Source organism: Leucoraja erinacea, chromosome 19 (assembly GCF_028641065.1).
Source record: "Leucoraja erinacea ecotype New England chromosome 19, Leri_hhj_1, whole genome shotgun sequence".
Lineage (NCBI taxonomy): Eukaryota > Metazoa > Chordata > Chondrichthyes > Rajiformes > Rajidae > Leucoraja > Leucoraja erinaceus.
The window spans coordinates 24,842,633-24,856,914 of NC_073395.1; the positions used below are offsets into that span (position 1 = coordinate 24,842,633).

Sequence of the window (14,282 nt, forward strand, 5' to 3'; positions counted from 1 at the left end):
TTTGTCCGCTAACATAGCATCAACTCGTTTGTACAACAATGAAACATTTTGCACATTTCAATAATCAAGAGGCATAGAAAACAACGTATGCTGGTGGCAAACGTGTATTTGATTTTTAATTGAAACTTTTGGAGCAGCTATTTGTACACCTCATTATTTTGCATCATCCCTGTACAGGTCTTCACACATGACTTCCCTCAACACCATTGTACCATCTTCCCAAGTTCAACTGGTGAATGAAACACTACTCATCAGTCAGGTGAACCCATTTGGCTTTGCGTGTACTAAGCTCATTCACCTTGTCATTATTAATACAGGAATGGGGGGGGGGGGGGGGGGGGGGGGGGGGGTTAATTTGATTTGATCTGCTACTATTTAATTCCAAAATGAAGTTTAATAAATTATGTTTCTTTGAAGCAAATGTTACCCGTCTAATAGAAACAGAGGCTAATACCATTTGGTGTGGATCACTTAACGGTTAGTCTATGTGTGAGGCTGTCAATAAAGGATAACACATTGGTCCACGGATGCTAAACATTTCTGATGATATTCAGGTCTACTGCAGCTGACAAGCTTTCTTAGACTGACAAAATCACCACATAATTAACTCATCAGGATTTAGAGCGGGGAACTTTTAAGAATGAAACCACATTTTCAAACCGTAGACAGACACAGAATGCTGGAGTAACTCAGCGGGAGATGTTGGAGAGAAGGAATGGGATACCAGTTCAAGTCTCAAAAAAAATTGCATACCAATGTGATTCAAAGCAAAGCATTCCAGAAACCTCAAAGAAACTTCATTGAGGAAAAAAAAAATCTTTGCTTGTATGCTAGAGTACGGATTACTGATGTATTTACTTCCCAGTATTAGGTGGTACTGAATAGCAAGGTGGTGTATACACTGAGACTAAGCCTCCACCAGGGGCAGCGCAGCGGTAGAGTTACTGCCTTACAGTGTAAGAGACCCAGGTTCAATCCTGACTACGGGTGCTGTCTGTATGGAGTTTTATGTTCTTTCTGTGCCCGCGTGGGTTTTCGTTGGGTGCTCTACTTTCCTCCCACGCTCCAAATGCATACAGGTGTGTAGGTTAATTGGTTCTGTAAATTGACCCTAGTGTGTAGGATAGAACAAGTCTAGAGGTGATCGCTGGTCGGAATTGACTTGGTTGGCCAAAGGGCCTGTTTCTTCCCAAAATGCATCAGACTATTATGCGGACAACCTCCAAATAACCTCTGAACTACATAGACTTGGGGGCATTGGTTTTGACTTTGCACTATTATTGTTTGTTTTTGTATATATATGTACTGAACTTTAAAAAAAAAAATCTTTATGGTGTACTATGTACTATGTTTAAGAAAGGTCTCGACCTGAAACATCACCCATTCCTTCTCTCCGGAGATGCTGCTTGTCCCGCTGAGTTACCCCAGCTTTTTGTGTCTATCTTCGGTTTAAACAAGCATCCTTCCCTACACGCTATGTTTACATGCCTGTTGTGCTGCTGCAAGTAAGAATTCCATTGTTCTGTTTCGGGGCAAATTACAATAAAACACTCTTGACTCTTGACCAGACAATAGGAAGCTAATCTTACACTTACACGATTTACTGATAAATTGAGATTATACTGTGCTTTTGATGAGGGGTGGGTATGTTCTTAAGTGAGTTTTCCAGTGGTTTATTTTCTCTTACCAAAGTGGAGTGCAACAGTTAAGTATTAGTGGCCACATATTTAAATGAAGCTCACTGGCTTTGAACTTCATTCCTATATGGTAGTGCTGAATGTAATCTGATCAGGGTACTGCACTACACACTGACGTCAATGGAATGAATCTCAGAGGTGGAATACAATGTGCTGACACACAACTATATAAAGGGATTCATGTGATCAACCAGGGAATGAACCTTTAGGCATTTATCTTCAATGTTACCATAGGATATGGGTATTGTTAGCAAGGTTAACATTCATTGCTGGCTCCTGTGTGGTCTTGATAAGGTGGTGTTCAAATACCTTTTTTGAACTGCTGGTTGGAATATGTCACCTTCAGTCCGACTGAATGGCCAGCAATTAATTCTCTAGTAAACTTTTAATGCTAGGCTATTTCAGATGGCAGGTAATAATGAACCTGGATTTGGAGACCCGTGTTGGTCAGGATGGATATGAATTTTGGATCGTACAATAGCTCATCAACTAGATGGTTACAATAATTCAGCAGTTTCACCGTTATTGATATTGGCTTTTTATGGCAGATGACATATTTAACAATTAAAATTCCAAAGCGGCATGGAAGAATTTCAAGTCAAGTCTCCAAATCTTTTCATTTCTATCTAATAATGTAACTATTGCACTAAAAAATCTCCATCAATGATATCTGATAGATAATGATTACATTTAACATTTTCTCCATTTTGATCTTACCTTCAAATATGTACATAGTTCTTGAAGTTGAAAAGTGATATGTCATTAGAGTCATATAATCATAGATTTCTACAGTAGAGAAACAGGCCCTTCAGCCCAGCACAACCGTGCCCACCTTACGGTCCTCTACAGTAATCCCATTTGCCTGCATAGAAGGACCATACCCTTCTATTCCATGCCTATTTACGTATCTATCAAAATGCCTTTTACATATAACAGTTTGCCAGGTAACACCACCTCCGGCAGTGCATTCCTGAGATCACCCACGCTCTGTTAAAAAAAAAACTTTCCCTTCAGACTACCTTTAAACCTTCCTCTCCTCAGCTTTAACCTGTACCTTCTTGCTTTTTGATATTGGTTTGGAACTTTACCGACATTCAGATGAGTTTTAGCCTAAATGCTGAGATCCGACGCAATGTTGGCTTTATGCCTCACGTTAAAAGGCGGCACGGTTGCGCAGCGGTAGTGCTGCTACCTTACAGCGCCAGAGACCCGGGTTCGATCTGACTGCAGGTTCTGTCTGTACGGAGTTTGTACGTTTTCCCCGTGACTGCGTGGGTTTTCTCCGGGTGCTCCAGTTTCCTCTCATACTTGAACGACGGCTTTGGTGAAAATGGTAAATTGTCCCTAGTGTGTAGGATAGTGCTAGTGTGCGGGTATCGCTGGTCTGCGCGGACTTGGTCAGCCGAAGTGCTTGTTTCCACACTGTATCTCTAAACACTCTCTATGTAAAAAAAAAACTCACCCTTCAGACCACCTTTAAAACTCCTTCCCCTCAGCTTAAACCTGTACACTCTTGCCTTTAGATGCCAGTTTCGAACAGTAAATCTGCTTCTCTGACATACAGATGCATTTTAGCCTAAGTACTGGGATCAGACGCAATGCTGGCTCTGTGCCTCACCCCAAATGTGGTCAATCAGAGGTCATAGTGGGCAGGATAATACCAATATTCCACCGACCCCTTTGGTATTAACTGGAAAGATTCTCCCTCATGGTGCGTTCTTATGTGGTAGAAGAAACCAAGATCAATTGATCTCAGTCAGATGAGCTTCCAAATTCTGCAGGCACTGTGCAGGCTATGATGGGGATAGTGTTAAATTTAGAAAGTGCCCAAGGTTAATGGTGCTCATTGTCTTGCTATGATCACAAAGCAGTGCATAAGGTTAATAACGGTGGTGAGACCATGGTCATCAAACTGTTTTATTGCTGTTCAGAAAGTGCAAATACTTCCCCACTCACAAAGGAGTAGAAATCAAAAGGAGGATGCACCAAATTAATTTGTTAACACTTCTTACACCCACTAAGCTAAACTTACTCTACGATGAGGATTTCCGGTTATGTCATTCACTATTTATTTTCTCAAGAGTGCATACAATTATCCCACAAAATTGCTATTGGTTAAATGAACTGTAAAATTTAGTCCTGTGTCTTGAAAATATTACAATATAAAATTTAAATACAAACAATAAGCCTTAATTAATTCCAAAACTAATGGCCCTGATATTCATTTAATTGAATTATAATACAATCAACTTAGACAACACGCTAATTTTACTTGTGAGACGTTTTTGGTGAAGGGTAAGAGGCTTTGGTACAAGGAAATGTAATATGTTAGCTGTAGGGCACCCAGTACCTATGGGTTAGTAGCCACAGGTCGGAATTGGCAACAGTAACTATAGTTTATAAAATGCTTCAGCGATGATCTAAGGAGAGCACCAGAGGCCTTAATCCATATTTATCGACAAACCTATTGCGATTTATTGTGGGCATTTGCCAATTTCTAGCATTTTTTAAAAGAAACTTAGCCAAATATCCCACAGATGGTGATCAAACAAGATTTGATGATAAGTCAACTGGTGTTAAACTACGAGGTGGTGTTGACCTGGAGTTGAATGACACTGAAAAATTGGGTGGTCATTCCTCAATACATTTTCACCGAGGATCTTCAAAACCCTATGATTAATTCAGCATTGATTTCACTTGAAAATGAATAAAGCTTAGATTTTCCAATTGACATTATTTAAAAAAAATAAATGGGTCACTGCTGTTGCTAAATCAACATTGATTAGAAAATCTAGGCTTCGGAGCCTCTGTCCTCAAGCTCCCTCTTCCATTTAGTTAGTCTTTTGTTTTGAGTGGCATGGCTCAATTTGGTTTGTTTACCGGGCTTTAATCTATTTAATCTCAGAATGAGAGACTTGTACTGGCAAGAGCCTTTTGCTCTTCATTAGGTTTCCTGAAAGTCAAACTTAATGAAAGGCTGTAGTCAAGTCTCTAGAGGCTTGATTAGCAAGAGTCATCTCCTCATGAAGAAGCATGGCAACTAATCTTTGATTATTCTCAGTCTAGTGCCCTCTTCCGCATTTAGCGTGCACTGCCGACACTCTTGCATGCTCTCTGCAGTCTGCAGTCTGCAGCTGCGGTTCGCTGTTATGTTAATTTGCACAGTTCCTAGCACAGATACCTTGGATTGCATATACAAAAAAAAAATAGTGCATAGTAACATCAAGTTGTGCTCAGTCAGAAATGAACTCCTGCCCTCAGTGTTTTTGCTGCCACTCTCTGAAAATTGCCCATCGGCAACAAAAACGGTGCAGATTGAAAATTGTCGGCATAATAGTAGATGATCGTTTGAATGGAACATGTTGGAGATATTCCCCTCTTGCACACTGACCATTTCGGAATACTTTACCTCCCTGCCAAACCGCAGCGTAGAGCAATAACAGTGCAAAGAGACGCAGAAATATCTATGACCACAACTTTAAATTTGGGTGATTCCTGGGACTCGGAAGGGTTATCCTTCACACCCCAAGGATTAGCAAATGATCTGCGGCTGAAAATACTGACCCCCTGTTAGAGCCCTGGATTTATACCTACCTAGAGACTGACATACTCTTGACACGCAATTTCAAGTGAACACTGGGAGAAAAGAAACAGCAGATCAGTGGGTTAGATTAGACATTAGTTTCTTTCTCAGAGGAATTAGCCAGCAGCATCTGGGGATTGATTTCAATATCGTCAGCATCACTGCTTGGCGCGTTCTCACAGACATCTTTTAGTTCTGCATCATCCGGAGATGCTTTCATTGCCTCCTCCTCCATCTTCTTTTCGTTTGCCAGCAAATGGTAGTTGATGGCATTTCCAATAAATAAATAGACGCTCGCTAGAATCACAATGCATCCACACACCAGGTACATGTACCTGTAATCTTGTGTTACATCCACCAACCATCCTGAAAGACAGAAATTATCATCTTAGTGTATGCACAAATGAATTCTCACTGTTTCCAAGTATCGCTAGAAAGGGTAAGTTTGGTTTAGTTCAGTGTGGAAACAGGCCTTTCGGCTCACCGGGTCCACGCCGACTATTGATCACCCGTTCACACTAGTTCTATGTTATCCAACTTTCACGCCAGATGCACTAGGGGCAATTTACAGAAGCATACTAGCCTACAAATCTGCAGGTCTTTGGAATGTGGGTAGAAACCGGAGCACCTGGAGAAAACCCCCACATGGTCACAGGGGGAACGTATTAAGTTCTGCACAAACACCACCCATAGTCAGGATCAAACCCGGGTCTCTGGCAATGTGAGGCAGCAGCTCTACCACTGCACCACTGCTATGTACTGATCAAATAAATTAAGCATAACTCCCCCGAGTAAAGCGTTCTTAGAACATATTTACAAACCTAGACCCGAGTTTACTAACTGGCGTTGTAAAAACATAGTCAACCAACGTAGATGAGGTCAGAATGGATCGCAGAAGAACTGCTGTGCCATAGGTTTTCTGTACATCTCCATGTTACATTATTTTTCCTGTCCCAAACCAAACGTGAAGTCCCCCTGCAGTAAGACGGGGGAAGCAGTTCAGGATAAATTCAAAGTGTTGGTGACATTTTTGGGGTTCGATTCCTGGACCAGAGTGAGATGTCCATCAGGGAATGTTGCCGACTGGCCCGCTCCAGATTGCAAGTGTGCGTGCTGAGAGGGATGCACTGAAGCTTGGTACAGCCACGCCAAGGGGAGGACCACAGTTTAGGGTCCTTCCGCAGCTGGACATTGATAGGCAGAGTCTGGTGGGGACACCCCTCAAACAAGGGAATCACCCCAGGAGGCCACGACTGGCAAGGATGCCTGCCTTAATGATATGTCTGTGGACAATACAATGTAAATTAAAGTATGCATTGTGCTGAGAATGTCGGAAGAAGTTTTGCACAGTTCCTGATTTGCATACATTTTTTATTCTGAACAAAGTTTACTTTGATTTTGAAAAAAGATTCCTGGACCCAGACAGACAGATAAAGAGATTTTCCCCAAGTCTGAAGAAAGGTTGTTTATGCAAAAAGTTAACTTTCTCCTCCGAATGTTTCCAGCCTGTTCAGTTTTTTTTACATCAGAATGAGAGCTGTCATGGTGGCACAGTGGTAGAGTTGCTGCCTTACAGAAAATGCAGCGCTGGAGTCCCAGGTTCGATCCCGACAACAGGTGCTGTCTGTTTGGAGTTTGTACGTTCTCCCCGTGACCTGCGTGGGTTTTCGCCGAGATCTTCGGTTTCCTCCCACGCTCCAAAGATGTACAGGTTTGTAGGTTAATTGGCACCTGTAGTTAGGATTGAACCCGGGTCTCTGGTGCTGTGAGGTAGCAACTCTACTAAAGATCAGAAGGAATTGGTCATTTGGGACAGTGCTCGGTGCCACGAGCACTCAGTCCTGATAGTGAGAAAGTGCTGACCGTTGAAGGAGTCTTATTTCAGATGTAACACTGATTGCATTTTCAGAAAGACATCAAAAAATCGCATTCTCCAACCAACTCCATCATAACAGATTAACTGGACATTCACTATTTGTGGGAATCCATCTAAGTGCAAATTATGAACCATGTTTGCCAAACCAAACTGCAACAACCAATCAAACAGTAATTCATGAGGTGTGAAATGCTATGGGTGCGATGGGGATAGGAAAACAAAACTACAGAATCACAAGGCATCATAGAGGCATGGAGTCATACAGCGTTGAAACTTGCCCACACCACATGACCAACATGCCTCATCTCCACTCGTCCCACCTGCCTGCATTTAGCCCATATCCCTTTAAACCTACCCGATCCATGTACCTATACAAATGTTTCTTAAACAATGCAATAGCAATCCGGTTATGAGGCTGATACTTCAATTGCGGATATCATGGATATTTATGTGTAAGAATTAACTGTAGTTGCTGGTTTACACCAAAGATAGATACCAAGTGCTGGAGTAACTCAGCAGGTCAGGTAGCATCTCTGGAGAAAGGGTTCCGAATGAAGAAGGGTTCCGACCCGAAATGCCACCCATTCATTTTCTCCAGAGATGCAGCCTGACCTGCTGTTACTCCAGCACTGTGTGTCTATCTTTGTGGATATTTATGTTTGTTGTTGTCTCGACCTGGAACATTTCACCCATATTGACATGACTGAGGCATCAGTATCAAAGGAGATAGGAGCTTCATGAGGCCATTCAGCCCCTCAATGCTATTCTGATGTTCATGGCTGATCAATCACCTGCATACATCTGTTTTTTCTCTGATCCCTTAATGCCTGGTTTGGTTAGCAGAAATTGATCAGTTAATCCACCATTTTTTGGTCTGAAGAAGGGTCCCGACCCAAAACGTCACTTATTCATGTTCTCCGGGGATGTGGCATTTAGACTTTACTTCAGACTTTAGAAATACAGCGCGGAAACAGGCCTTTCAGCCCACTGAGTCCGTGCCGGCCTGCGATCACCCCGTACGCTTGCACTATCCTACACACTAAGACAATTTACAGAAGCTAATTAACCTACAAGCCTGCATGTCTTTGGAGAGTGGGTGCACATGGAGAAAACACACACGGTCACAAGAAGACCGAAGCCTGATTACTGCAGCATTTTGTGTCTTTTCTTGCTAAATTAGCATCTGCAGTTCCCACTTTTTTCATCGCACTTGGCAAACATGTTCCAAAAATTGGCAATTGGTCCTAAGTTGCCATCTAATCTGCTTTCTCCTACACCACTGGCTGTCCTGAATCATGGAATAGTGGCTATCATAGCAGCTATTTCATTGTAACAGTCCCATTCTCAGCCCCAATGATGCTGGCCAGGAAGCCAAGATTCAATGCACAAGTCACCTAAGTGGGGTATAAACCTTCTGGCACAGAAGGAAAAATGAGGAAAGATGTTGTCAATTTGGATAGGATACAGAGAAGATTGACGAGGATGTGGCCTGGACTTGAGAGCCTGAGCTAAAGGGAGAGTTTGAGCAGGCTGGGACTCTATCCCTTGGAGCACAGGAGGATGAGGTATGATCTTATACAGGTGTATACAATCATGAGAGGAATAGATCGGGTAGGCACACAGAATCTCTTGCCCAGAGTAGAGGAATTGAGAACCAGAGGACATAGCTTTATGGTGAAGGGGGAAAGATTTAATAGGAATCTGAGGGATAACATTTTCAAACAAAGGGTGGTGGGTGTATGGAACGAGCTGCCAGAGGAGGTAGTTGCGGCAGGTACAATCGCAACGTTTAAGAAACAATTTGTCAGATACATGGATAGGACAGGTTTAGAGGGATATGGGCCAAAGGCAAGCAGATGGGACCAGTGTAGATGGGACATGTTGGTCAGTGTGGGCACGCTGGATCTGTTTCTATGCTGTATCTCTAAAATAAACTACACTGAATCTTTCCCCTCTGACCTTATACAGTACCTATGTCCTCTGTTTCTTGATTTCCCTATCTGGGTAAAAGATTCTGTGCACTTACCCTATGTAATCCCCTCACGTTCATTTTAAACATCTCTATTGGATCATCCCTCATCCTTCTGCGCTGTAAAGAATAAATCCCTTGCCTGTTTAACCTCTCCCTGTAGCACAGGATCATCCCTCATAACAATATCAAAAGTTATTATGTCTTTTGTTTATACAAAATAGATTTCTGGACATTAAGGGAGAAACGAGGAACTGCAGAAGCCAGGTTACACAAAAGGACACAAAGTGCTGGAGTGACTCAGGGCATCAGCCAACTATTCCGGAAAACATGGATAGATGGCATTTTCATTTTTAAAATGTATCTACCTGAATTAAACTAAACCAAACTGAGGAAGCATCTCGACCTGAAACGTCACCTATCCATGTTCTCCAGAGATGCTGTCTGACCCACTGAGTCACTTCAGCACTCCGTGTCCTTATGGGAATTAAGAGATACAGGTATAAGGCAGGATAAAGCCCCAGATGTAGAAATTAACCTTGATCTTGATGGATAATAATGCAAGCTTGAAGGGCTAGATAACCTTCTCCTACTCCTGATCTTTATGTTCCTATACAACTTCCAATAAATTGAACATAGACACAAAATGCTGGAATAACTCAGCAGGAAAGGCAGCACCTCTGGAGAGAATGAATGGGTGAGACCCTTCTTCAGACTGAAAGTCACGGGAAAGGGAAACGGGAGATATAGACGATGATGTAAAGAGATATAGAACAAATGAATGAAAGATGTGCAAATAAGTAACAATGATAAAGAAACCAGGCCATTGTTAGCTGTTTGCTGGGTGAGAAGGAAAAGCTGGTGTCACTTGGGTGGGGAAGGGAATGAGAGCGAGGGAACGCAGGGGTTATTTGAAGTTAGAGAAATCAATATTCATACTGTAATTGGGCCGTAAGCTGCCCAAGCTAAATATGAATTGCTGTTCCTCCAATTTGCATTTAGCCTCACTCTGACAATGGAGGATGCCTAGGACAGAAAGGTCAATGTGGGAATGGGAAGGGGAATTAAAGTGTTTAGCAAACGGGAGATCAGGTAGGTCCAGGCAGACTGAGCGAAGGTGTTCAGCAAAACATTCGCCCAGTCTACGTTTGGTCTCGCCGATTTATAAGGGTCCACATCTTGAACAACGGATACAGTAGATGAGGTTGGAGGAGGTGCAAGTGAACCTCTGCCTAACCTGAAAGGACCGTCGGGGTCCCTGGACAGAGTTGAAGGAGGAGGTATAGCGACAGGTGTTGCATCTTCTGCGGTTGCAGGGGAAGGTACGTGGGAAGAGGGTGGTTTGGGTGGGAAGTGATGAGTGAACCAGGGAGTTGTGGAGGGAAAAGTATCGGCTGAAGGCAGAAAGGGGTGGAGATGGGAAGATGTGAAAAGGTGGGATCCCATTGGAGGTGGCAAGAATGTTGGAGGATTATGTGTTGTATGTGACGACTGAAGGGGTAAAAGATAAGGACTGGGGGACTGTGTCCCTGTTGCGAGTAAGGGGTGGTGGAGCAAGTGCAGAGCTGCGGGGTACCGAGGAGACACGTGTGAGGGTCTCATCTATGATGGGAGAGGGGACCTTCTACTTCCAATAAATTTATATATTGTTCTGATAAAAGAGATGGAACTCCGCTCAATGTTAATTCTGATGTTATTGACCTGGCAGCATTTGACATTGACATTGTGTGTCTCAAATGTTAAGTACTCTTTCCCGAGTGTTAACAGCTAGTCCCTCATAAAACTACTGTTGTTAAAATGTAACTTTCTTATGGGGCTCAAACAGGACAAATGGGCATTGTGGCTGTCTCGAGAGTGGAAGGTCAGCATCCTAATAACCCTGGCAAAATGAGAACTGCTGTCAGGCTGTGAAATTATAACCCGCTGTCCAATGACACCACCTGCTTTGTTATTCCGAGGTCGTTGCTGGGCAGTTAAATGCATGTCACTTCATCTGAGTGCCAAGAGGTTGTCAATTCCTCATATGCACTCAGATGACTGACATGCTTTATTCTGCTACTATAAGAGCCACTCCAACATATAATGTGGTGTGGCAATTGTGTCTTAAGTACCGCACTGAAGGGAACAAAGCGACTCAGGCTGAAAGGAATTCCGAGCCTTTTTCACCTTATAATCTGAGCCCTGTATGTCCGATTGACAAAAAAAGTGAAGTCGGCAGCTAAGGTGCCGTTTGGGGAAGGTGCATCAGTATCCAGCATACTTAAGAATTAGGAGCATCCTTGTTGCAAATGTTCAGGTTCCGATAATGTTTAAACGTACAAACTAAGAACTGCATAGGAAGGAACTGCAGATGCTGGTTTAAACCGCAGATAGACATAGAAAGTTGCAGTTACATTAAAAACATGTCATGCGGTGACATTGAACATGTATAAAGAAATATATTCTCAGGGTACGTTGTATACCTGTCCAAATGACTTTTAAATGTTCTGATACCACTTGCCTCAATTACCTCCTCTGGTATCTCATTCCATACACCTAGCAGCCTTTGTGTAAAAACATTGTTACTCAGGTTGCTATTATCATCTTATACACCTCTATTAGATCATCCCTTTATCCTCCTGCGCTCCAAGGAATAAAGTCCTAGCCTGCTCAACCTCTCCCTATAGGCCAAGCTTTGGGCGACCAAAGCTGAACACAATACTCCAAATGTGGCTTCACCAATGTCTTGTACAACCTATTTCCATGCTGTATGACTCCATGTCTCTAAAATAGTTCAAAAGGTTAGAGCACGTTGAATCTGAAGCAAGTTGGCAAATTTGCATATGTACATATTCTATATTCACTCCCCAGAGTCCTGAGTAGGTCCTGACCTGGTTTAATTTCCCAAAATGCAACACCGCGCACTTATCTATTAATCATTCCTCAGCCCACTTGCTCTACTGGTCAAGATCTTGCTGCAATTTTTGATAACCAATCATCAGTATTAAATTTAATTTGCCTTTGCACTGCCCAATGATCAGTCATCCTGTCATCCCAAATCCTAAGCCAATCTTGCACGTTATCAGCAACACCACTAGTTTTCAAGTTAGCTGTGAATTTACACATTCAAATCACGAGTGTATTAAATGATCAGATAGGGTCTCACACCAATCCTTGTTCTAAACCACTGCTCTCATGCTTCCAATCACAAAAACAATCCTTTATCATAATCTTCTGCCTCCTTCAAACAAACAGATTCTGGATCCAATTTGCCAACTTGCTTCAGATTTGACGTGCTCCAACCTTTTGAACTTTTTTAGAGACATGGAGTCATACAGCATGGAAACAGGCCCATCGGCCCGACTTGCACATGCCGACCAAAATGCCCCATCTACACCAGTGTCACCTTCCCACATTTGGTCCATATCCCTCTAAATCTTAACTTTTCTTGTGCTGAGTTAAAGACTTTACTGAAGTCTCTGTAGACTAAAAATCATAGACTACACGTTGCTCCTATTTAAGTGAGGAGGTGCTTCGGGTGTCTATTCTCAGTGCAGGTATTAGGTTTGACTGAATAGTCGCACAGTTTAAGTTTTAGCTGTGATTTTTCAGAAAGAGTATATAATTCCCAGCATATTATTTTGTGGAATTAGCCCTATTTGTTATCTGCCGTCTCAAAGTACATTTGCTGTTTGAAACTGGAAGGAAGAAATTTAATTAAAAAGAGAAAACATTTATGTGCAAAAATCATATTAATGCAATATAGCCACAAGATGGCATTCTCAGAGCCTAAGAAAACTTTGTTCAAATGAATGTTTGTATAGGAAAGAACTGCAGGCGGGTTTAAATCGAAGGTAGATACAAAATGCTGGAGTAACTCAGCGGGACAGGTAGCATCTCTGGAGAGAAGGAATAGCTGACGTATCAGGTCGAGACCCTTCTTCAGACTGATTCTTCATTCTTCAGATGGCTTGTATAGTTATATAATGTGTATCCTCCAGCCAATATCTGCCTTGACATTTTCTAACACTCTGGCTGCTGATCACAGACAAAGGAATTCCATCCTTTGAGTGGTAATTGTAAATTTTGCATTTTTATAATAGTGTGGAGATAGCATGGAAACTGAACATTACTTAACCCGGGGACACAAGGATCCACAGATGCTAGTTTGTGATAAAAAGCACAAAGTGCTGGAGTAACTGGTCGGCATCTCTGGAGAACATAGTTAGACGACATTTTGTGATGGGTTTGGGTCTGAGGAAGGGTCCCAACCCAAAACTTTGCTTATTCATGTTGCCCAGAGATGCTGCCTGACCCGCTGAGTTATGCCCCTGTCCCACTTAGGAAACCTGAACGGAAACCTCTGGAGACTTTGCGCCCCACCCAAGGTTTCTATGTGGTTCCCGGAGGTTGCAGGTGGTTGCCGGAGGTTGCAGGTAGGGAGACTGACAAAAACCTCCGGGAACTGCACGGAAACCTTGGGTGGGGTGCATAGTGTCCAGAGGTTTCCGTTCTGGTTTCCTAAGTGGGACAGCGGCATTACTCCAGCAGTTAGTTTCATCAGTTAATTTGGGTTAGTACTTCCCGCCATACAAGGCTGCGAACTGAGGCTTATTGACTGATTGTGGGTGGCAGAGTGGGACAGCGGTAAAGTTGCTGCCTTACTGCGCCAGAGACTGGGTCTGATTCAAACTAGGCATGCTGTCCGCTCGGATCATCTCCTTGTGACCGTTTGGGTTTTCCCCGGATGCTCCGGTTTCCTCCCACATTCCAATGACGGCCAGCTTTGTTGGTTAACTAGTTTCTGTAAATTGTCCCTAGTGTGCAGGATAGAATTAGTTGATGACTGTTGGTCCTCGCAGACTCAGTGGACCAAGGGGCCTGTTTCTAAAACTAAACTAGACTTGGTGGGTCAGGCAGCATCTCTGGAGGAAAAGGATAGGTGACGTTTCAGATCAGGACCTTTATTCAGACTGAAAGCAAAGGATGGGGGTGAAGAGCTGGGGGCGATAAAAGAGCAGGACCCTGAATGTCTTTTCTTGCCTCCAGCTCTTCACTAGCCCCCCCCCCCCCACACACACACACACACTACTTTCAGTCTGAAGAAGGGTCTCAACCCAAAATGTCACCTACCTTTTTCCTCCAGAGATGCTGCTTAACCCACTGAGTTACTCCAGT

The 14,282-nt window shown here is 43.0% G+C and overlaps 1 protein-coding gene across 8 annotated transcripts in view; it reads right to left on the bottom strand.

Moving 5' to 3' along the window:
- Window positions 1–347: 347 nt before the first annotated feature.
- LOC129706393 (monocarboxylate transporter 2-like) overlaps window positions 348–14,282 on the bottom strand; it is a 356,464-nt gene continuing 342,529 nt past the window's right edge. For all 8 annotated transcript variants that reach the window (XM_055650680.1, XM_055650677.1, XM_055650676.1 and 5 more), the window contains one exon: window positions 348–5,646. In XM_055650680.1, coding sequence (XP_055506655.1) covers window positions 5,369–5,646 — 278 coding nt within the window. In that variant the 3' untranslated portion in view covers window positions 348–5,368. The remainder of the gene's footprint in view (window positions 5,647–14,282) is intronic.